Source organism: Loxodonta africana, chromosome 1 (assembly GCF_030014295.1).
Source record: "Loxodonta africana isolate mLoxAfr1 chromosome 1, mLoxAfr1.hap2, whole genome shotgun sequence".
In the NCBI taxonomy this organism is placed as follows: Eukaryota; Metazoa; Chordata; class Mammalia; order Proboscidea; family Elephantidae; genus Loxodonta; species Loxodonta africana.
In genome coordinates, this window is record NC_087342.1 from 83,580,120 (window position 1) to 83,604,846 (window position 24,727).

General features: G+C 36.2%; 1 protein-coding gene across 1 annotated transcript; it reads left to right on the top strand.

Annotated features, from left to right (window-relative positions):
• The first annotated feature begins 1,903 nt into the window (after positions 1-1,903).
• Positions 1,904-4,328, top strand: LOC100664131 (olfactory receptor 2W1-like). The gene has a single exon (XM_003422183.2). It carries the CDS (start codon positions 3,366-3,368, stop codon positions 4,326-4,328), a length of 963 nt encoding a protein of 320 aa, XP_003422231.2. The 5' UTR covers positions 1,904-3,365.
• The last annotated feature ends 20,399 nt before the right edge of the window (positions 4,329-24,727 follow it).

Here is a 24,727-nt window from a genome sequence, read left to right on the forward strand (position 1 = left end):
TTATTCACTTCTTATTTTTTCTTAATTGGAGTCCCTGGGTGGTTGAAATAGTTAATGTACTCAGTAACCAAAAGTTTGGAGTGTCACGTTCACCCAGAAGTGCCTTGGAATTATCTAATTTTTTTTTGTATTATTTCTCTGGAATTTTCAGATTAATTTAAAGTCAGAAGAGGCATGAGAATTTGTGACAGGTTTCATCCCCTTGCCTGAAGTCTCATGTTCAAGAAGAAGTCCTGTTGAGAATCTCTACCTGAACCACCTCAGGAAAGAGCTCAATTCATGGTGGCATTGCAGGGAATACAGGAGAGAGCTGAAACCTGAGGAGCAAATGCTGAACCAGAATCCATTTTCTTCAGAGTGGGCTTTACACTGGTGAAGTACAATGCCAAGGTACCTCTCTCTGGAGCACAGTAATGCAAATCTTTAATATCTGTTGGAAAATAATGTGCGTTATCTGGTAAAACAATTTTTCAGAGGTAGAAGAAAGGAAACTTAGATCTATATGGGCTGATTCTTCTGGCTTTCTGCCAGAAATCTGAGGTTAAATATTGTAAATCTCTGCAGAAACATTCTCCTTTCTGTCTATATTATGAAAGAAAGATAAAAGCTGTTCTCTATTATAAGGGGTGCACATGAAGCTATTTCTAGATTTGTGATTTCAGACATTTTGATTAGCAGAAATAACAAACGGAAAAGTGTAGATTAAATTGAAATATTGAATTTTATTCATAGCAATTGTGCAGTTAGGAAAGATACTTTGGATCTTTTTCTAAATGTCATAATGTGCATGGAAAATTATCTGAGATTCCCAAACTCAGTAAGAGTTTTTATCCTTTTCTGATTTATCTATCGGGACAGAAGTGATAATGATATAGTCAAGGAATTAACATCATGGAATTGACTTTAATTTTAAAAGAATTATCATTTTTGCATTTATATAATCATAGCTGAATTTAGATTTCATATAATTTGTTTAGTTTAAAAATTTATAAAATTCATTAATTTTTCATGTGTTTGTGTTTTACTCAGAAGTTAGGCACGATTTTACACACAAATGTGTTTCTCAAAATAAATATTATTTATTCATCCTCCTGCTCAGATATCATATCTCACGGTGTGTGATACATTTCAGAAAGTTATTATTTTTCCTTCTGGCCAACTTGGTCAGTGGCAGAAATCCGGCTCAAATACTTATTCTTGGAAAGCAAATTGAGGAAATTAACCAATGTCTATATTGAAATGACTATGTTGACCAGTATATTCAGTTAGTCTAGTGAATGTATACAGTATTGAATCACGGCCACAGAATGATGTCTTTTTCATAATATTGAGAATATGTACATAACATAAATGTACCACTTTTTACCCTATAGCGACAAACACACAAATGCTCAAACACCTTGATAGTTAACTATTAGTTTTCAACAAGAAGCGTTTTCTTAGTTTTTTTTTTTTTAAAACAAATCTTTCCAGAAGTTATTTTTGCTTCAGGTAGTAAGAAGTTATCTTTCTGTAGTCAGTAATAGGACACTGTGAAGGTGGACTGTTGACAGTGTGCTCAATTGTTAAAAGTTTCACCAGTTCTGATATGTTCAAGCTTTCCTAGATGAATTATATCTCTGTCACATTGCTGAAGAACACGGAGCTTCGTAGTCCTTCAAATAGAGACTAATATTTTAAATTATTTTTCATCAAACTTACCAAATTGGCTATTTGTTACTACAGAGATGAAACCAAAGCCTTTTCCATTTGTCTACTCCCTTTATCACCCCATTCAGGTAACTTCACAAGATGTCAGTCTAAATTTATAAAGAAAATGTTAACTAATAACTTCCAGTAATGTTTCAATATTATTCATGGTGTGACTTAACTTTTCATTATTTAAAAAAATATATTTGGGGTGTCTGCTTTAGGGGTCAGGGATAGAGGGAAGAACACTAGCCATAAAGTCTGCTTTTAAAGCTCATAGAGTGATACAGGGGGAAGGTTAAATGAACACTTACCTCATGGTGCATGATTATAATTTTTTATTATAATAATCTTGGTAATTAATGATTATTGAGACATACTATGTTACAAACATTGTTCTAAGCACGTTACATATATTACTCATTCAATATTCACCCCAGCTACAGGTATCTTTATTGTCCCATTTTTACAGATGAGAAAACTGAACCCAGAAGCGCTATGTAACTTGCCTGGGACCACACAGTTAAATAACTGGCAGAGTTGAGACATGAACATAAGCTCTGTGACCATGCTTTTAAAGTCCGTGCTGTATTGGCGCTCTGTTGGAGTTACCTATAATTGATAAAAAATATACAGCAAAAAGAGATGATAGGCTCAGGGGTTTCCTCTTCAAGAAAGAAACTTTTAAAGGCTGGCTGAAAGAATGAGTAGGAGTTCCCCATAGAAATAGTGGGATGATTTCAGGGATTTCAGAGGGGAAAGAGTTTGACCTGTTTAAACAAACAAACAAACAAGCAAGCAAACAAACAAACAAACAAACACAAAAAACAGAGAGAGCTAGTAGGGATTTGTGAGATGAGAATAGGACTGGAGAGGTTCATCTCAACCAACTTAAAGCATTTGAATATTTCTTAAGTGTAGTTGAAAGTCGTTGACCAGTTTTAAGCCCATGGATGATGTGATCTTATTAAATCTTGTAACAAGGCTTAAGACTGAATGTAAGGATAGAAGATTATTACCAGAATCTAGACAGATGATAGTAGTTTCGATTAGAGTAGTGGTGGTGGAAAATTTAAAAGGTGAGAGGATCATTAATGTATATTTCTGCATTCAAATTTATCAGATTTGGTGATAATTTAGTTATTAGAAATGAGGTAGATGAAAATGCCAAGGAGAAATGCCAGATTTCTTACAAAACAACCTTGGGGATCAAAGATGTTCTGCACTAAGATATGGAAGAAGAGGAACGCTCTTTTCCTTATTCTGACAATAACCAAATAGTTAGATTTTATGGGTGCATTCTCTCATTAAGTAAAAGAATTGTTCATTATATTAAACTTACTAGTTTTACAGAGAATAAGAGTCACGTTATTTTAGAACCATATCTATTGAAGACTCTCAAATTCACTTGTGAAAATATTCAGATCCTCAGTTTAAGAGTGAACTCCTGAAGGTCATGCAGATAAAATATGTAATACTGAACTCTTCATCATAAAAGAATCTGCAACAAATACCAGATTTCTTGAATGCAATATTTTCTTTTCATTGATTTTTAAAAAATTTTTGGTATAAATTCTCCCTTTGTTGAGTTCTGTATTTCGTTAAACTATTAAGGTAGTCTGTGTTGACAAGTGCTTTCTTCTTCTTCTCTTTTTAGATTTAGGCATTGAGGGACCATGGATCAAAACAATTATACTTCTCTATATAGTTTTATTCTGCTTGGCTTCTCTGATCATCCCAAATTGGAGATGGTCCTGTCAGGAGTTGTCACCATCTTCTACTTAATTACATTGGTGGGTAACACAGCCATCATTGTTGCATCTCTCCTGGATTCCCATCTGCACACACCAATGTATTTTTTCCTCAGGAATTTATCTTTCCTAGATCTGTGTTTTACCACCAGCAGCATACCTCAGATGCTGGTTAACTTGTGGGGCCCTGATAAGACCATCAGCTATGTGGGTTGTGTCATTCAACTGTATGTTAATATGTGTTTGGGCTCCGCTGAGTGCCTTCTCCTGGCTGTCATGTCCTATGATCGTTTTACAGCTATTTGCAAACCCTTGCATTATTTGGTAATCATGAAGCCACATCTTTGTCTCAAGATGATGATCATGGTTTGGGGTATTAGTTTGGCCTGTTCTGCAATATCATGTACACTCACACTGAATTTGCCTAGGTGTGGAAACAACCTTCTGGATCATTTCTTGTGTGAGTTGCCAGCTATGGTCAAAATAGCTTGTACAGACACCACAACTGTTGAAATGTCTGTTTTTGCTTTAGGAATTGTCATTGTCCTTACACCCCTCCTCCTTATTCTTATATCCTATGGTTACATTTCCCAAGCTGTGCTGAGAATGAAGTCAAAAGTAGGCCAAAGAAAAGCACTTAATACCTGTGGATCTCATCTCACTGTGGTGTCCATCTTCTATGGAACTGTCATCTACATGTACTTACAGCCAGGTAACAGTGCCTCCAAAGACCAGGGGAAGTTCCTCACCCTTTTTTATGCCATCATCACTCCAAGTCTGAACCCCCTTATCTACACCTTGAGGAACAAGGACATGAAGGATGCACTAAGGAAGTTGGTAAGAGTTGCCTATAAATCTACAAAAATGAAAACCGTAGAAAAATATTAGAGTAAATAAGGCAGTGAAATACATTTTCTAAGTATTATTAGTTTTTGCTTAAGCAAGTAATCCCTAATTAGAGATCAGTTAATATAATAAATCCTGTGTGGAAAACTTTTGTGGTTAAAAACAATATTATAATTATTCTACTTAGCTCTTTTAAACTGTAATTACTGGCATATCTTCAGAGAGAACAGGTCACAAGGAATTTTTATTTTTGCATGATATATAATACAAAGAAGATGTAAATATAAAACTGAATACACTGAATGAATTCTCCAGGTGTATGGAAACTGCTTTGGTCATCTAGTTTTGTATTTTCATTGTTCATGCTTGGATCTTCAATAATACAGACATTAATGAATGGTTTCATATACATTATGATTTGTATATTACATAGTGATATATGAAGAATGATTTTGTGTATTCAATATATTGTAAAACCATCCAGACATTTTTTTGTGTATTTGGTGTAGGGCAATGCAATTTATAAGACAGTGATTGTCATAAGCACCACATGGAACAGTTTACTCTTTGTTCAGTGGAACCTGATATCAGAATTTTGAGACAAAGGTCTTTGTTATTTAAGTGGATTACCTCTTTAACATGATACACTGGAGAGATGATACAAATTCAAGGGATTTTAAGGTGATGACACAATCTTACTCATTAATTCTTCATTCATGAAACATATATCCCATGAGAATCTGAATTTGAATGGAAAGAGAATATAACCAATTTGAGATAAACAGCCTTTTGCCATGGATCCGTTGCATCATGGAATTTACGTGAATTTTTTTGCATTGTGGTAATATTTGTGGGTAGTAGTATTTCATAAAATATGTAAATTTTTCCAATTATCATGATATTTAACTTTGTATGGGAAAATGTGATGACTTATGAATTAAACTTTAATATTTTTTATGATTTAATACCTTTTTTAAAATATCACATTATTTAATAATTGAAACCTCTTTAGATAGATTTAGAAGGATACATTACTGAAATCTAAAAGTAACCTAATCTTTTCTCCTCTAAAAAACCAGTTGCTGTCGAATCGACTATCGTGCCCTCATGTGATTCAGAATAGAACTGTCCCCACAGAACTGTTTGCAACACCCAGGAACTCCATTTTCTCTAATCAGTTCATAATTCTTGGAATGAGAAGGGGGTGAAGCCACTAGACGATTTAGTGGATAATTATGTATTTTCCCAATCAAAACAATACAGCAAGAACACACATAAAATATATTTAATATCAATAGCATACAACGACAGGATGTCATTGACGTCCTTGCCTTCCACTTTTAGAGCTGCTTTCAGAGTTTGTCAGCCCACAAAAACAAACAAAAAAAGCCACAGAGAGAATGTAAGTTCTGTGTCCTTGATGTATACAGTCAAGCTATTGCACCCAATACGCTTGGATTTGGGAAATTTGTTCTTTCTCTTAGTACAATCTATGATAATGTTAGGAGATATATTAGGTCATTTACTAAGTTTAATAATCTAAGCACATCAAAAATATAATAGTAATGGACTCTTAGGAGAGCATTACATTTTATAGCAATATATATTTTCTTCCCATTGGATGCCTGGTTTTACTTTCTTTTTGGTTTGAGCCTCTTCTTTGCTTGGGCTGCAAGTTACACTAATATTTCAAATATTTAATCTCTCTTGTATTTCCCTTAACTAAATGTACATACACCACTATATTAAATTACAATAAATCCTTTAAATAAATCCTAAAAGCTAATCTGAACTGAATGGGTCTTATGAAGATTATCAAGAAGGGCAGTTTTTTTGGTTGTTGCCAGGTCCAGGAGAACCTGATCAGACTGCAGCCCTCAGACCTCATTGTCCCCATCCATCCATCCCCCCAGAAACTCCTTAAAAAATGGTTTGACCGCCCTTCCCCAATGTGACTGGAAAAGGGAAGTGGTGATAGTAAGTAATAACAATGAAAATTAAATCTAATTTTCTCTTTAATGATAAGTCACTTTTCTGCCTAAGATCTCACAGCAACATTCTTGTGAATTTAATGTACCAACATTCACAAGAATTTACAACAGAATTTAGCTCAACTAATGTAATTTTTTTTTTTTTTAATGTAAATGGTCTACCAACAAAGGGAAATATTCCTGAAGGCATATGAAGTAATTAATGGGGAAGAAAAGTATGAAACAAATGTTAGACTAGGAATCAGAAGATCAAAATTTGAATCCAAAATTTACCTTGAGAAAAAAAAATCACTTAACATTTCTAAGCCTTTATTTTCTTAAATTTAAAATGGATATCAAAATAACCCTACACAATATATACTTAGTTTGAGGCTCAAAAAGATAAATCAGGGGGGTGGAGCCAATCTGGCAGTGTAGACAGAAGCACCATGCTGTCCCTCCACAGCAAAGGCCCGAAAAACTAAGCAAAAGAGAGACAAACATCAGTGTTGGAAACCTAAGCATCAAATGAAGAGATAAAGAACTCAACCAAGCATCAAATGGAATAAGAAACTGACAGAGAACAGAGAACAAGGAGAAATATGGAGTGGAGGTCCCCTATTGCTAATTTAGAAAGGAGTCACCATCTTGGACTCCTCAGCCACCAAGAGTGGTAGACAGGAAGTACGGGAAGACAGCTTCAAGGAGCTCCAAGCAGGAAACAGAGCAGCTGGTAACCAGTGATACACACTTTTCCACCCCACACCCTTCTTCCCCCTGCTTTGCCTCTGTCACTTCCTGGTGGGTGAGGTTGACAATTAGGAAGAAAGAGAATATCCTTGATTTTATTTCTAATTTAAAATGAGATATTTTAAAAACTCACCAGTTTAGATATCTGCTGTAGGTTTCAGGTAAGTATTTTTAATTATTTTATGTAAACTCAGTGTCATGGATTGAATTGTGTCCCTCCAAAAATATGTGTCAAGTTGATTAGGCCATGATTCCCAGTATTGTGTGGCTATCCTCCATTTTGTGATTGTAATGTTATGTTAAGAAGGTTAGGGTGAGATTGTAACACCACCCTTACTCAGGTCACCTTCCTGATCCAGTATAAAGGGAGTTTCCCTGGGGTGCAGCCTGTACCACCTTTTATCTCTCAAAAGATAAAAGGGAAGCAGAGAGCTGGGGACCTCATACCACCAAGAAAGCAGCACCAGAAGCAGATGCATCCTTTGGACCTGTGCCTGAGAAGCTCCTCAGCCATGGGAAGATTGAGGACAAGGACCTTCCTCCAGAGCTGACAGAAAGAGAAAGGCTTCCTCTGGATGTGACACCTTGAATTTGGACTTTTAGCCTACTTTACTGTGAGGAAATAAATTTCTCTTTGTTAAAGCAATCCGCTTGTGGTATTTCTGTTATAGCAGCACTAGATGACTCAGTTTTTAGTTCATCAAAAGATTTTGTCTTAAAATGATGTTGCATTGATTGAATGTTCTTTTTCAAGTTTTTCAAAGTGATTTAAAATTTCCCCTTTAATGTATTACTTAATTTCATGGATTAAATAGATTATCAGCCTTGCATTTCTAGGGTTTTGAATAGCTGATTTTCTGAAGTAGATCACCAGTCCTCTCTCCCTACATACCCCTGGGTGGACTCAAACTACCAAGCTTTCAGTTAACAGCCAAGTGTGTTAATCATTTGTACCATTCCAGAGTATCCTTTGGATATTCGGTAGGTCACAAATAGTGGTATTCCTACTACAATATGTTTAGACAAAAATAACTGAAATGCTTCTTAAACTCAAACACCGAAACTTTTGTTGGAGCTGCATTCTAATAATAATTCTACTGATAAACTCCAGGATAGTTTCCATTAGGTTACTTGGCTGCATGAGCTCCACTGAAGCCTAGAAATGTGGCAGTGCTCAAACTTTTTCTCCACAAGATACTGGCTTGTTGATAAATCAATATTTTATTGTGCTTGTTATCTTAAGAACACATCGATTTAAGTTTATAAGACATAATAGATATAAAAATGTAGAGGTGTTTAAATATTCTGGCAATTTCTTACATGAGTGAGGAATTAATGAGCCAAAACCAATAAAAACAACATTCTGGGATTTAGTTCACTTGTATATTTCTAATGCTTTTCCTGTCTTCTAAATTACAAAGAAAAAGCGTGCCCCTCAATTCCCTGAATAATTGCGTATTTACTCTTATGGGTATGTTATGTTCTGGAGGGGGAGAGTGAGGAATGATGGAAGCACTGTGGTTTGATTTATTGATGGTCCTCTTTTGGTTTGTTCATCACTGTTTTCTGAGAAATTGAAGACATGTTGGGATTTGTTCATGCAGTCTCCCCGAATGAGTGTGGACAAAACTTTTCAGATCTGGATAAAGATCTCAGTGTTTGTTGTATAAAGCTAAAAAAGTAATTAGAGAAATTTTCAAAGTATCTGATTCTTTCAAAACAGGACAGAGGACCCTTGGAATCTAATTACAGAGCTGGCTTGGTACAACTAGTGTTGGTGGTGAGCTCATTTTTTCCAAGTCCTTAGGGATTCTGTCACTTGGAAGAGTAGAACTCATTAGATATGTTTTATCCCCATGCTCAGTTCAGCTATATAAAACTTTCAACATTTCGCTTTAGCTCAGATAATGAAATAATCTCTAGGTCTTTGTGAGGACAAAGAGACAATTGAGGAATTGTTTATTGCTGAGAGCTAAAGTAAGTCAGACAATCTTACTCCATGAACTCTTCCTCTTGTAGACACTCCTCAGAACTATGATGCAGCACTAGGGCATTGCCCCCAATATTGTTATTACCTTCAGTCCTCTGCATTTTCAATACAATCACCATCATAATTTCACCCCTTCAGAATGACAAACAGGTAAAGAATTTGGTGAGAGCTTTTTGTGAGATAGAGACCTTCAAAGGGACATTTTACCTTTGTATGTTCCAGAAATAATGATCACAATACCCATGAATGCAGAATTATTTTTCTTAATAGGGGTTTGGAAGGATAAGTTGCAGAAGAACGCATGTAGCATAATGTCATTTACTTCAGGTTTAAATACTTGCAAAACATTTTATATTGTGTCCAAGAGAACCCATTGCCATCAAGTCCATTCCACATCACAGTAACCCTACATTGTGTAGAGATACATTTATGTGCAGTAAGATATAAAGAAATAAAGATAAAACACAAGTTATGATAGCACTCACCTCAGGGAGGAGGTAATGTAATCAGGGAGGGGTAAACCTGGGACTTCTATTGTGTTGATAATATTGTGCTTTATTTCTTGAGTAGGTGAGTGTTCATTTTATTGTGCTTATTATATTTAGAATATAAAATGTTTAAAATAGTTTTTAAAAGAAAAAATGAGTGTCAAAAGCTCAGTTTTGTTGAAAAATCAATTTATAAAACTCAACATCCTTAACAAAAATGCTAAGTCAGTAACAATAAAAGGAAGATATGTTTAAGTATAGGAATGTCTGTTTAAAAAAAGCAGCAAATGCTGACATGGTGGTATTTAAAAAGCAAAAAAAGTCAGGGGTTCATAAACCAATATGGTTGAACATTGTTTTGAAGTTCTGGTTAATTCAATAAGAGAAGAAAATGAATTAAGGTAAACATTGAAAAAGAAGGGAAAATAGTTACATAATGCAACTAAAGAGAATTTTGTTAAAAATAAAATGCTTAAAATAATCTGACAAAAAAAAAAACAAAAACAAAAAAACCTCAGAATGGATCAAAGACCTAAATGTTAAAGCTAAAACTTTATACTTCTTGGAGGAAAACATAGGGGCAATACTATGGGAATTAAATAAAAAAAAATAAATTATTAAACACAACTATCAAACATGGGAAACCCTGGTGGAGTAGTGGTTAAGAGCTACAGCTGCTAACCAAAAGGCCAGGAGTTGAAATCCAGTAGGCACTCCTCGGAAACCCTATAGGGCAGTTCTACTCTGTCATGTAGGGTACCTATGAGATAGAATTGAATTGGCAGCAATGGGTTTGGTTTTTGGTTTTATTAAAGCATGAACAGCAGGAGTCAAATTAAATAACTAGGACTTCATAAAAATTAAATATTCATGCACATCAAAGGACTCCTGCTGGCATGATGGTTAAGAGCTCGGCTGCTAATCAAAAGGTCAGCAGTTCAAATCCACCAGCTGTTCCTTGGAAACCCTATGGGGCATTTCTACTCTGTCGTATAGGGTCTCTATGAATAAGAATCAACTTGATGGCAATGGGTTCGTTGTTTTTTGGTGGGGGGGCACATCAAAAGACGTAAAAAGACAACCTACAGACTGGGAAAATATTCAGGAATGACATGTCTGATAAGGGTTTAATCTCTAAAATATATAGAAAGCTTCAAAGACTCAACAACAAGACAAACAACCCAACTGAAAAATGGGCAAGGACATAAACAGACACTTGACCAAAGTGAACATTAAAGTAACCAACAAACACATGAAAAGATGCTTATGATCATTAGCCATTAAAAAATCTATCACCACTAGTCGATTCTGATTCATAGTGACCCTATAGGACAGAGTAGATCTGCCCCACAGAGTTTTCAGGGAGTGACTGGTGAATTCGAACTGCTGATCTTTTGGTAATAGCCTTAGCTCTTAGCACTACACCACCAGGGTTTCCATGAGAGAGATGCAAATCATATATATATACATATATATGTATATACTTCCTCCACATGTCTGTCAGTTTGTTGTACTGTGGGGGCTTGTGTGTTGCCGTGATGCTGGAAGCTATGCCACCGATATTCAGATACCAGCAGAGTCACCCATGGAGGACAAGTTTCAGCTGAGCTTCCTCTGAAAAGCATTAGCCAGTGAAAACCTTATGAATAGCAGCGGAACATTGTCTGATATAGTGCAGGAAGATGAGGCCCGGTTGGAAGGCACTCAAAAGATGACTGGGGAAGAGGTGCCTCCTCAAAGTAGAGTCGACTTTAATGATGTGGATGGAGTAAAGCTTTCAAGACCTTCATTTGCTGATGTGGCACGACTCAAAATGAGAAGAAACAGCTGCAAACATCCATTAATAATCGGAACCTGGAATGTACAAAGTATGAATCTAGGAAAATTGGAAATCGTCCAAAATGAAATGGAATGCATAAACATCGATATCTTAGGCATTAGTGAGCTGAAATGGACTGGTATTGGCCATTTTGAATTGGACAATCATATAGTCTACTATCCTGGGAATGACAACTTGAAGAGGAATGGTGTTGCATTCATTGTCAAAAAGAACTTTTCAAGATCTATCCTGAAGTACAATGCTGTCAGTGATAGGATGATATCTATACGCCTACAAGGAAGACCAGTTAATACGACTATTATTCAAATTTATGCACCAACTGCTAAAGGCCAAAGATGAAGAAATAGAAGATTTTTATCAGCTGCTGCAGTCTGAAATTGATCGAACATGCAATCAAGATGCATTGGTAATTACTGGCAATTGGAATGCAAAAGTTGGAAATAAAGAAGAAGGACCAATAGATGGAAAAATATGTCCTTGGTGATAGAAACAATGCTGGAGATGGAATGATAGAATTTTGCAAGACCAACGCCTTTTTCATTGCAAATACCTTCTTTAATCAACATAAAAGGCGAATATACACATGGACCTCATCAGATGGAACACACAGAAATCAAATTGACTACATCTGTGGAAAGAGACGATGGAAAAGCTCAATATCATCAGTCAGAAAAAGGCCAGGGGCCGACTGTGGAACAGACCATCAATTGCTCATATGCAAGTTCAAGCTGAAATTGAAGAAATCAGAGCAAGTCAACGAGAGTCAAAGTATGACCTTGAGCATATCCCACCTGAATTTAGAGACCATCTCAAGAATAGATTTGACCCACTGAACACTAGTGACCAAAGACCAGATGAGTTGTGGAATGACACCAAGGACATCATCCATGAAGAAAGCAAGAGGTCACTGAAAAGACAAGAAAGAAAGAAAAGACCAAGATGGATGTCAGAGGAGACTCTGAAACTTGCTCTTGAGCATCGAGCAGCTAAAGCAAAAAGAAGAATTGATGAAATAAAAGAACTGAACAGAAGATTTCAAAGAGCCTCTCGAGAAGACAGAGTAGAGTATTATAATGACATGTGCAAAGAGCTGGAGACGGAAAACCAAAAGGGAAGAACACGCTTGCCGTTTCTCAAGCTGAAAGAACTGAAGAAAAAATTGAAGGCTCGAGTTGCAATACTGAAGGATTCCAAGGGAAAATATTAAACGAAGCAGGAAGCATCAAAAGAAGATGGAAGGAATACACAGAGTCATTATACCCAAAAGAATTAGTCGATATTCAACCATTTCAAGAGGTGGTATATTATCAAAAACCGATGGTACTGAAGGAAGAAGTCCAAGCTGCTCTGAAGGCATTGGTGAAAAACAAGGCTCCAGGAATTGATGGACTATCAATTGAGATGTTTCAACAAACAGATACAGCACTGAAAGACAGCTTCCTGGCCAACTGACTGGAAGAGATCCATATTTATGCCTATTCCCAAGAAAGGTGATCCAACTGAATGTGGAAATTATAGAACAATATGATCAATATTACATGCAAGCAAAAGTTTGCTGAAGATCATTCAAAAATGGCTGCAGCAGTATATTGACAGGGAACTGCCAGAAATTCAGGCTGGATTCAGAAGAGAATGTGGAACCAGGGATATCATTGCTGATGTCAGATGGATCCTGGCTGAAAGCAGAGAATACCAGAAGGATGTTTACCTGCGTTTTATTAACTGTGCAAAGGGATTCGACTGTGTGGATCATAACAAACTATGGATTACACTGCGAAGAATGGGAATTCCAGAACACTTAATTGTGCTCGTGAGGAACCTTTACAAAGATCAAGAGGCAGTTGTTCGGACAGAACAAGGGGATACTGATTGGTTTAAAGTCAGGAAAGGTGTGCATCAGGGTTGTATTCTTTCACCATACCTATTTAATCTGTATACTGAACAAATAATATGAGAAGCTGGACTATATGAAGAAGAACGGGGCATCAGGATTGGAGGAAGACTCATTAACAACCTGCGTTATGCAGATTGCACGGCCTTGCTTGCTGAAAGTGAAGAGGACTTGAAGCACTTACCAATGAAGATCAAAGACCACAGCCTTCAGTCTGGATTGCACCTCAACATAAGGAAAACAAAAATCCTCACAACTGGACCAAAGAGGAACATCATGATAAACGGAGAAAAGATTGAAGTTGTCAAAGATTTCATTTTACTTGGATCCACAATCAACAGCCGTGGAACCAGCAGTCAGGAAATCAAAAGATGCATTACATTGGGCAAATCTGCTGCAAAGGACCTCTTCAAAGTGTCAAAGAGCAAAGATGTCACCCTGAAGACTAAGGTGCTCCTGACCCAAACCATGGTATTTTCAATCACATCATATGCATGTGAAAGCTGGACAATGAATAAGGAAGACCGAAGAAGAATTGACCCCTTTGAATTGTGGTGTTGGCGAAGAATATTGAATATACCATGGACTGCCAAAAGAACAAACAAATCTGTCTTGGAAGAAGTATAACCAGAATGCTCCTCAGAAGCAAGGATGGCGAGACTGCATCTTACATACTTTGGACATGTTGTCAGGAGGGATCAGTCCCTGGAGAAGGACATCATGCTTGGCAGAGTACAGGGTCAGCAGGAAAGAGGAAGACCCTCAACGAGGTGGATTGACACCGTGGCTGCAACAATAAGCTCAAGCATAACAATTATTGTAAGGATGGTGCAGGACTGGGCAGTGTTTCTTTCTGTTGTGCATAGGGTCGCTATGAGTCAAAACCGACTCAACGACACCTAACAATAACAACAACAATAGAGGGAAGGAGAAAACAAAGCAATATTAGTCATGGTATTCAAGAGGCCTGAGGGCAGAAGATTCACCCCTCCCCCTTAACGTTCTAGATCTATAAAATAGGCGCAGGACAAACTAAGGGTCGTGATCCAAGCGGAAGAGCATCAGAGGGATCTGAGTGCTTCTCTCCCAGCCAAACCTCCACTTTCAACTCTGGTCATCATGAAGCTTGGTAATTTATGTCACTTCCAAATGGTTTCCTGTGTGTTTGTCCTTATTCCTCAGTAACACTGGTAGCTGCCTGCAAGGGACAGCAATTGTGTGTCTGCTCTTTACTCAGTCCCCGAAATACCAGTCATATAGTTCAGTCCCCTTGAGGACTGGTACAGGATTTCAAATTTATGACACAGGAATGAGTCACAATTTCCTTTTGTGGTTTGGTATCCCCCTCTGGTATTGATAAGTAAACATTGATAACTGTGTGTCAGTCCCTGACTTGGGAATATCTGGGGCTCAGAACACAAAGAATTAAGTGCTTACATTTACCACAAGACCTGTACAAGTATGTTCACTGCAGCTCTCTTCATAATAGCAAAAATCTGGTGTCTTAATTATGTATTGCTGCTGTCACAAAAGCTACTACAAATCGGTGGCCTTAAAGAACAGAAATTTATTTTCTCACAGTTTGGGAGGCTAGAAATGTGAATTCAGGCATGGCCTTAGGGGGAGCTCTTTCTTTCTCTGTTTCAGCTACTAGCAATCCTTAGAGTTCCTGGGCTTGTAGATGCATCTGCCGTGTGCATCTGTCTTCATATGTCATCTTCACCATTTCTGTCCCGATATCTATTCTGCTTTAATTATAACTCACAGGTGATTAGATTTAGGATCCACCCACCTCTAGGAGGGCCTTATTAACTTAACAAAAGAAAACCTCTATTTACAGGCAGTGTCATATTACTGGTTCAAGGGGTTAGGAGTTCAACATACTTTTTGTGGGGATGCAATGTAACCCATAACAACTAGAAACACCTCAAATGTCCTTAAAAAGCAGAACAGAAAAATAAATTGCAGCATATTTATAAAATGGAATTCTAAACAGCAGTGAGAATTGAACCACTGATTTACACAACAACATGGATGAATCTCAAAGACAGTGTTGAGAGATAAGGGTTAGCTACAAAGGACTGCATACCATTTGATTTCATTTATTTGAAGTTCAAAACTGGGAGAATAATCTACTTGATAGAAGTCAGAGAAGTTTTTATCCTTGAAGTAGATATCAGCATAGTTGTTATCTTGGGAGTGTGTGCTGGCTAGGAGGGGGCATAAGAGAATCTTCTAGGATGCTGGAAAAGTTCATATCGTGATCTGGGTGATAATTGTATGTGCAAGGAGAGGGTCAGTGAAAAAGAGGAAAAGCCTCAGTGAGGTGCGTTGACACAGTGGCTACAGAAACGGGCTCAAACATGGCAACGACTGTGAGGATGGTGCAGGACCTGTCATGCATAGGGTTGCTATGAGTCAGAACTGACTCAACGATGCCTAACAACAACAAAAACATGCTCATGTAGAAACTCATCAGCTTGTACTTTAAGAAACTGTGCACTTTAAAGTATGTAACATGCCTCAATAAAAAATTTAAACTGCATTATCACATACCCTCCATTAGTTCCTACAATGAGTAACGGATAAAGATATGTTCTTTGAATCTGGTGCCAGTTCAAAGTCAGTATCTAGAATCTTCTCAATATTTTGAATGTTTCAACTACCCAGTGTTGATCAGTATCATAAAGAGCCTCAGGTTCCCTTGGAAGAGGCTAGGATTATGAGTTAGAGTACAGATTCTTGAGAGCATAACAGGGTCCCCTCAATGGGAGCAACCTTTTCTTTCATTTAAAGGGTTCTAGTTCAAATCCACCAACTGCTTCTTGGAAATCCTATGGGGCAGCTCTGTTCTGTCCTATAGGGTTGCTATGAGTTGGAATCGACACCACGGCAACAGGTTTGGGTTTTTTTTTTTTGGTTATGCTTGTGAACTGGCTTAAATCTTGAGGGGTTTGTTGAGGAGCCATGACTTTGTATTTTGGTGACAAGTCAGCTATCTGTAACAGACTTGGGTTGTTTTTGTTTTATATATATATAGATAAAACTTTACACATACTTTAATTGGTTCCCCAGGTATTATAGAAACATCATAAATGTTAAGTGTGAAAATCAAGATTCTCCAATGTGCATATACACTTTGATCCCTTTCAAAAAATTAAAGTAAAAATTTTCATATATTTTATATGTAGTAATGATTTTTTTGTGTGCAGGGTGAAATTTGTGGAAAGATACATACCAACCCAATAAAAATGCTTGTCTGAGTGAAAGGGTGAAAAGAAGAGTTGATAAGGGGAAACTTAAGGGGAAAAAAGGCAGAAATAAAAATATTGAAATTGAACTGGGATGTATATTATGAACTATTGATGTAAAATTATATCTGTCTACAGAAATATAAAATTAGCAAATTTTATAATATGAGTTATGGTCCTTCAGGAAAATTTTCGTGTCTTCTGTAGACTTATCTGAATTATTCAAAGTTTTTCCATGAAATTGCATGATTTATGTAATCATTTGAAGCTCGAAGCTATTTTCCTTGGAAAAATGAAAAACATCTATTTTCATAGACAACATAGGTGCATATTTTACAAAAAGACAAATGGTACTGAAAATTCACAAAGAATAATGTGAAAGCAATCTCAGAAATCAGGTCACCAGGAGATAAACTCTGCCAAAATGTAGTGAATGTTTTCTGGATCTCTTTGTGCCTGGAACATATTCTTTATCCAGGGGATTTAATGTTTTTTTTTTTTATCATTAAATATTTATCTCCATCTTCACCTTTAATGAATTAATATTATTATATTTTAAGTGTATACTATCCTAGATAACATTTATTCAATGATACATTTAATATGCTTCTTACTGCTTTATCTCAACAAACATTGATCGATCCCTACTCTATGTTTGGACCCTCTTCCAGGTCTTCAAGAAGATTGACTGGAAGCCATTATACCAGCATCAGGGAAACCTGAGTAAAGTGTTACCACATGGCTGACATATCTTGACCAATTGTTATTTGGAAAAATTGGGCGACAGTACCCCTAAATGCACACAGGAAAATATTCTTATGGAATACTCTTCCTGAAGAGAAACTTATTTAGTGGGATATTATATAAGAAAAGAATAAATCATGGGGAAAAACCCTTTAAATACTTTTACTAAAAATATTACAATATGCTATCTCAGTGGATTTACAATTACATCATTATTCCTGTGGGTTGGCAAAAAGTACTATACAATGAACCCATAGATTAAATTAGTTTTTGACCATTGTTGTTGGTTGCCTGACTGTGAAATAATTCCCCAAATTGTCTTCTTTATAATTATGAAGAAAGACATCCCAATCATACTAATAGGATCTAAATTTATCTAGTTACCTTAGTGAGAGCCTTGATAACTGCTAGAAGCCAGTTCCAGGTCCAGTCCAGTTGCTGTTTGAGTTGATTCAACTCACACAGGCACATTCCCTACAATCCTTAAGATTCCATAGGGAGTGATTGGGCTCTTTAGAATAATCTTTATTGATGAGATTTAAAACTCCCTTTGATTCTAGCCTCAAAAGTTTAAGATCTCATAGAAACCTTCCCTGACCAGGAACAATCCATCCACCAAACTCTCCCATCCTTCAGCATGCCCCTTTTTCTCCCCTCCTTTACTTCCTTAGCTCCCACCACAATCAGACCAGTGTATATTTTCTTTATTTCTTCATTGCCTATCCTCCCCAAATAGAAGTAAACTCCATGAGGACAGGGATTTTTCTGTTTTGTCTATTTTATTCTTTTCTATATCTCTACTGGTGATCAAATGATAGGTACTCAGTGGTTGTTGAATTGATTCATTCAGTTATAGTGGTAAATAAGGGAGATAAGACCTGTATTCTTTTGGAGCTGATGTGTTAATCGTGGGAAGATAGATACATAATAAGCAAAGTTTAGAGCAATGAGTGTTGGGAAAAATAAGAGAATGACATGGTGGGGTCTTGACTGAGATTAGATTGTCAAGGGAGATCTCACTGAAAAGATTATATCTGATATACAGAGTGACAAGAAGTGCAGTGTGTAAAACAACGTTGCAGACTAAATATTCCAGGTACGTAAAACCAGTGCAAAGGCCCCTTAGTGAGAAGCAGCTCAGCAAGTTCAAAATATAAACAGAATGACTGTGAGTCTGTAATAACAAAGGGATGAAGAGAATGGGAGATGAGGCAGGAGGAAAAAACAGAGACCAGATCACAGTCCATCGGTAGGTCATGGTAAGGAGTCTGAATTTTATTTTAAGTGCCTGGGAAGTATTCAGAGATTTCAAAGTACATAAAAATATTTTATTTGCTTGTTTTTAGTTTTTTAGAATAGTTTTGGGTGCCATATGTACAATGGATTGAAAGAAGAGCAAGTTAGAAGAGGGAAACAAGGCAGGATGCCATTGGTTGACCCAGGAGAACAAAGATAGTGGCTTTAGTCTATATCAGTAACAGTAGAAATGGAAGGAAGAAGTACAGCTTGGATAGTTCAAATTTTTGAGGTCAGGGTAGGGAGGTAATTAAGGATGACTACTAGGTTTCTGGACAGTAACAGGCAGATGTTGACACTATTTAGTTTGATGAAGGAGATTTGGTGTAATGGGAATCAAGATTTTTGTTGTGACCATGTATAGATTCATATTTTTATTAGACATCCAAAAGTGAGTGAAATTAGACAGTTTGTAATTAGTATTTACTCTGACATGCAGCCAATTGGGGAGGCGTTTTTAATGACTTCCATAAATAAAGGGCTAAAGCAAGCAAGATAAAAAAAAAAGGGTAAAAAATAAAAAAGGGGGAAGAAAAAAACACATCTTGATTCAGCCAAAGGAGTTCAGAAAGATAACATGTATTATGCTTCTGAGGCCAAAACACTTGCTTCACAATCTGGGTATACCCATTCCTGGATAAGCAATGAGAAATTTTTTCAAAAATTAAAGAATATAGATAATGTCTTTGTAATTTTCTCAGGGTAGTAAACCCATGGAATGTACATGGATTAAGGAGCTAGGGAAGTCATTGTACAGGAATATAATTAAGGTAGACATGTAACATGAAAACTTGTATACATTTTGGTTTTTCAAAGGGAAAATGAAGATTTACTCATGGTAGATGTAAACTGTGAAATTCAATTGTAGTAGGAAATACACAATTACTTTCAGTAAACTATTTTAAATAAAAGGATAGGTATAGAAAGCTTGACTGCAATGCGAAGAGAAAAAAATACGTGAATGAAAGTCAGACTTTAGTCAAAGTGAGTAGTTTCAAGTATGCAGATGTTTACAATTTTGAAAGACAATAAATGTACAAATGATTGTTTTTTTGTTGCTTATTAGCAGCATTATTAATAACATTTATATAATATATGGATATGCATATATATGTATGTATATGCAACCCACTGCTGTCAAGCTGATTCCAACTCATAGTGACCCTATAGAGTAGGGTAGAACTGCCCCAGTGTTCCTAGGCTGCAATCCTTATGGAAGCAGACTGTCACCTTTCTCCTGCCAGAGAGGTTAGTGGGTTCCAACCACTGATCTTTTGATTAGCAGCCAAGTGCTTAACCACTACTCCACCAGGGCTCCTTGTATGTATATAGGTATTCACAGTATGTATACACAAGTACCCATTCATACACATACGTACATATATTCATAACAGAAGTGTTCCAAAGGAGGAAAATTTTTCTCATATGTTTTGCCAGGTACCGGTGTGAGATAAAAATGAATAATTTTGCAGCATAGAGTCCCCTGAATTGATCGAAATAGTGATAGCTAATGCCCATTTGGATGTCTACTGTGTGATGGCCAGTGTTGTAATATTTCACAGAAGTAAAACTCATTTAATCCTCACACTAATCCTACAGTAGTCACCATCACGATTCTGCTGTAATGTATGAGAATCCAAGGCACCTTGTCGGAAGAAGAAGAACAAAAACTCAGACCTGTATGTGATGATTCTGTTGGTATTCTGTAAGGGGTCTAAGGAACTTGTTCAATTCATATAGCTGGTAAATGGAACCACCAGAATTTGAGCCCAGGAACTCTGATTCTAGAATTTATCCATCTAATCATCATGCCATACTGTCTCTCAAATGTAGAATACAATGATTACTGTCATAAAGAAAATAATTAAAATGATTTCATTGTTTGGTGATGAGAAATCATCCACATTTAAACATGTATCATGAGGCAGTCAATTTGTGCTTATGTATTAGAATAATTACTGGTAGAATATAATTTTAACTCAGGGAACCTGTAATAAATTAATGATTATAAACTAACTCATAAAAATCTTCAGAGCATATACCTGGTCCAAGCTCTAGGGTTTAAATAGTGACCTCTCAGTCACCAGCAAACGAATTGTCAGAGGCACTGAAGTCTTTGAATCACCAATGGTGGTCATCAAGACAAAGGCATGTTAGCACTGAATAAAAATATAAATTTCTTGTGATCTTCACCTTACTGTTTAGAGCTTTGGAGGTTGAATATCCTCTCTTCCACAGACAAGAAAGACCTTGAGTGTCAGAGCTTGGAGGTCAGAGACAAATATTAGAGGTACCTTGTTTACATATCTGCTCAAAGCACATTTATTTCCAAAATTAATGTGTGTACTATTAATTTTTTTTTACTATTAATGGTATGATTATTTTATACTCACTATATGTTAAAATTCAAGTGTTGGAATTGCACATTATTTTAGAGCAAATTTTGCCATTTGCAATACAATTAGCCAACTAGATAAATTTTTTAAAAATATATTTTCTCATTTCCTTGCCTTATAGTTTTCCTTTATATTAAATAAGTTTTGCATTTACTTAGTTTGTCCTTGTGAAAAATATCAGGATATGGACTAATCCCCAGCTGCTTCATCAACTGGCTTTTTCTATAGCACTTTAATGAAGTCAATTTGATGTAGTCCTGGGTGGTTTAGATAATTTATCTTGATGATCTGAATTTTCAGGCTATTTTGGGAAACTTTATTCAATTTTTATTCTGAGTTGGAGTCCCTGGGTGGTGCAAGCATTTAACTAATTGGGTAACAGAACTGTTGGTGGTTGTAGTCCACCCAGAAGGGGCTTGGAATCATCTGATCACTTTGTGTAAGGTTTCTCCAGTGTTAAGAACTAGTATTTGCAAGTTCGTTTAAAATAGTGAGACTTTGTGGCGTGTTTCACCCCCTTATCTGAAATCACATGCTCAAGAGGGAGGAGTCCTGTCAAGAATCTGTACCTTAACACAGGTCAGGTAAACAGCAGAATTCCCTGTGGCACCGCAGGGAACACAGGAGAGAGCTGCAGCCTGGGGAGCAAATGCTGAACTAGGATCCTTTTTCTTCACAGTGGGCTCAACACAGGTTGAGAAGTGGAACCTCAGGGTGACTTGCTCTGGAGCACGGTAATGTACATCTTTACTATTTCTTAGCAAATGGTGTGGCTGAGGTGGTAAAACAATTTGTCAGAGGCAGAAGAAAGACAACTTAGACCTGTATAGGCCGATTCTTCTGGTTTTCTGTCAGAAATCTAAGATTAGATATATGTTGTAAATCTGCAGAACAATCTTTCTATCTATATTATGAAGGAAAGATGAAAGTTATTCTTTACTATAAAAGCAAGACATAAAGCTATGTCCTTATTTATGATTTGAAACATTTTGATTCAGCAGAAATAAAGGAGGAAAACTGTAGATTAAATTGAAAAGAAGAATTGAAACATATTTATGAAGACTGTGGAGCTGGAAAGGACCCAGGTATTTTGGATCTGTTTCCAAACCTCATGTGCATGGGAAGTTATTTGCAGGCTCCCAGTGTCAGTAGGAGGATTTGCAGCCCCTCTGACTTAATCTTTGGGGGCTGTAGGGATAATGAAAATAATCAACTATGAAAATAATTAACAGCATGGGATGGACTTTAATTTTACAATAATTTTTATTTTCACTTTCTTATAATTGTAACTGAATTTAAATTTTACATATTTTAAACTTAAAGTTTTAATTTAAATTTTAATAAAATTTATTAAATTTAATATAATTTTCATGTTTATTTAGGAGCTAGGCACAATTACACACACCAACATGTGTATCAAAATAAATACTATTTATTCATCCACCTGCTCAGATATTATAGACCTCTAATGGCAGTGGGTTTAATGGTGTGTGACCGCTTCTGAGGCATTTCAAAGACATATTTTTTCCTTTCGGTCCACCTGGGTCAATGGTAGAAACCAGGCTCAAATCATTATTCTTGAAAAACAAATTCTGAGGAAATCAACCAATGTCTATCTTGAAATGACTGCATTGACCAATATATTCAGTTCGTCTGGTGAATGTGTGTGCTATTGGATTATGGCCCCAGTTTGAAGTTATATAGTTATATATGCTATAGTATAGTATTTACCGTGATTGCCTTTTTTTTTTCCCTTGTGTTTCCCTAAGTCTGTTCCTTTGCCTTGGTCAAGTTCTACTGATTTCCCCTTATTGTGTATTGCCTTCCTCTTCACCAAAGTTAACGCTTGTTTACTAATTAGTTGGTGATTTCTCCTCCCCACCCCTCCATTCCTTCGTGACTATCAAAGACTGTTTCTTTCTGTGTGTAAACCATTTCCTGAGTTTTTATTATAGTGGTCTCATACAATATTTGTCTTTTTGTGATTGGCTTACTTCACAGAGCATAATGCCCTCCAGATTCACCCATGCTGCAAGATGTTTCGTGGATTCATCATTGTTCTTGATCATTGTGTACTATTCCATTGTGTGTATGTACCATAACTTGTTTATCCATTCTCCTGTTGATAGGTACATATGTTGTTTTCATTTTTTTGTTATTGTGAATAATGCTGCAATGAACATGGGTGTGCATATGTCTATTTGTGTGACGGCTCTTATTTCTCTAGGATATATTCCTAGGAGAGGGATTGCTGGATCATATGGTATTTCTATTTCTAGCTTTTTAAAGAAGCATGGTATTATTTTCAGTTGTGGTTGTTCCATTTTACATTCGCACCAGCAGTGTATGAGACTTCTAATCTCCCCACAATCTCACCAGCATTTATTGTTTTCTGAATTTTTGATCAGTTTCATTCTTGTAGAGGTAAGATGGTATCTCATCATGGTTTTGATTTGCATTTCTCTAATGGCTGATGATCGCAAGCATCTTTTCATGTATTTGTTAGGTGGCTGAATGTTCTATTTGGTAAAGTGTCCTTTCATGTCATTAGCTCATTTTTTGATTGGGTTGCTTGTCTTTTCATTGTTGAGTTGTTGACATTTTCTGTATATCTTAGAGATTAAACCTTCATCAGATATGACATGGACAGAGATTTATTCCACAGTTCTTAGGTTCTCTAATTCTTTTAGAAAGGTCTTTTGATGAGCATAAGTATTTAATTTTTAGGAGATCCTAGTTATTTAGTTTATATTCTAGAGTCTGTGCATTTTTAATTATGCCTGGTATTCTATTTATGCCATAAATTAGGGCTCCTAGTGTTGCCTCTATGTTTTCTTTCATGAACTTTATAGTTTCCATTTTGACTTAGTTTTTGTGCATAGGGTGAGGTATGAGTCCTGTTTCATTTTTCTGCAAATGGATATCCAGTTTTCACATTACCAGTTATTGAAGAGACTATCTTTTCTCCATTTAATGGCCATCGAATTTTTGTCAAAGATTAGGTACAAAAAAAAAAAAAAAAAAAAAAACCCATAGGTAGATGGATTTATTTCTGGGTTCTCGATTCTGTTCATTTGGTCTATGTGTCTGTCATTGTACCAGGACCAGGTTGTTATTGACTACCATAGCTGTTAATATTAGGTTCTGAGATTGCGTTGTATGAGGCCTCACACTTTGTTCTTTTTGTAACGTTTTACTTATCCAAGGGTTCTCTGCTTTCTATATAAATCTGGTTATTAGTTTTTCCATCTTAAAGAATATTGTTGGAATTTGGATCAGGGTTGCATTGTGTCTATAGATTGTTTTGGTTAGCATTAACATTTTCACAATGTTAAGACTTCCTATTCACAAGCAAGGGATATTTTTCCATTTAGGAAGTTCTTTTTTGGTTTCTTGCAGTAGCATTTTGTAGTGTTCTTTGTATAAGTCTTTTACATCCCTAAGTAGATGTGTTCCTAAGTATTTTATCTTTTGGGCTGCTGTAAATGGTATTGTTTTTCTGATTCCCTTTTCAGAGTTTTCTTCATTAGTGTGGAAGAATACAATTGATTTTTGTATGTTGGTCTTATACTCTGCCACTTTGCTGAATCCTTCTATTAATTCCAGTCACTTTCTTGTGGATTCTCAGGGATTTTGTATTAATAGGATCATATCACTTTTGAATAGGTATAGTTTTACTGCTTCCTTACCAATTTCGATGCCATTTATTTCTCTTTCTTATCATATTGCTCTAGCTAGGACTTCCCATACAATCCAACCCTACATATTCTTATTGTCCAATTTTAAAGAGAATACTGATCCAGGAAGAGTTATGTAACTTGCCTG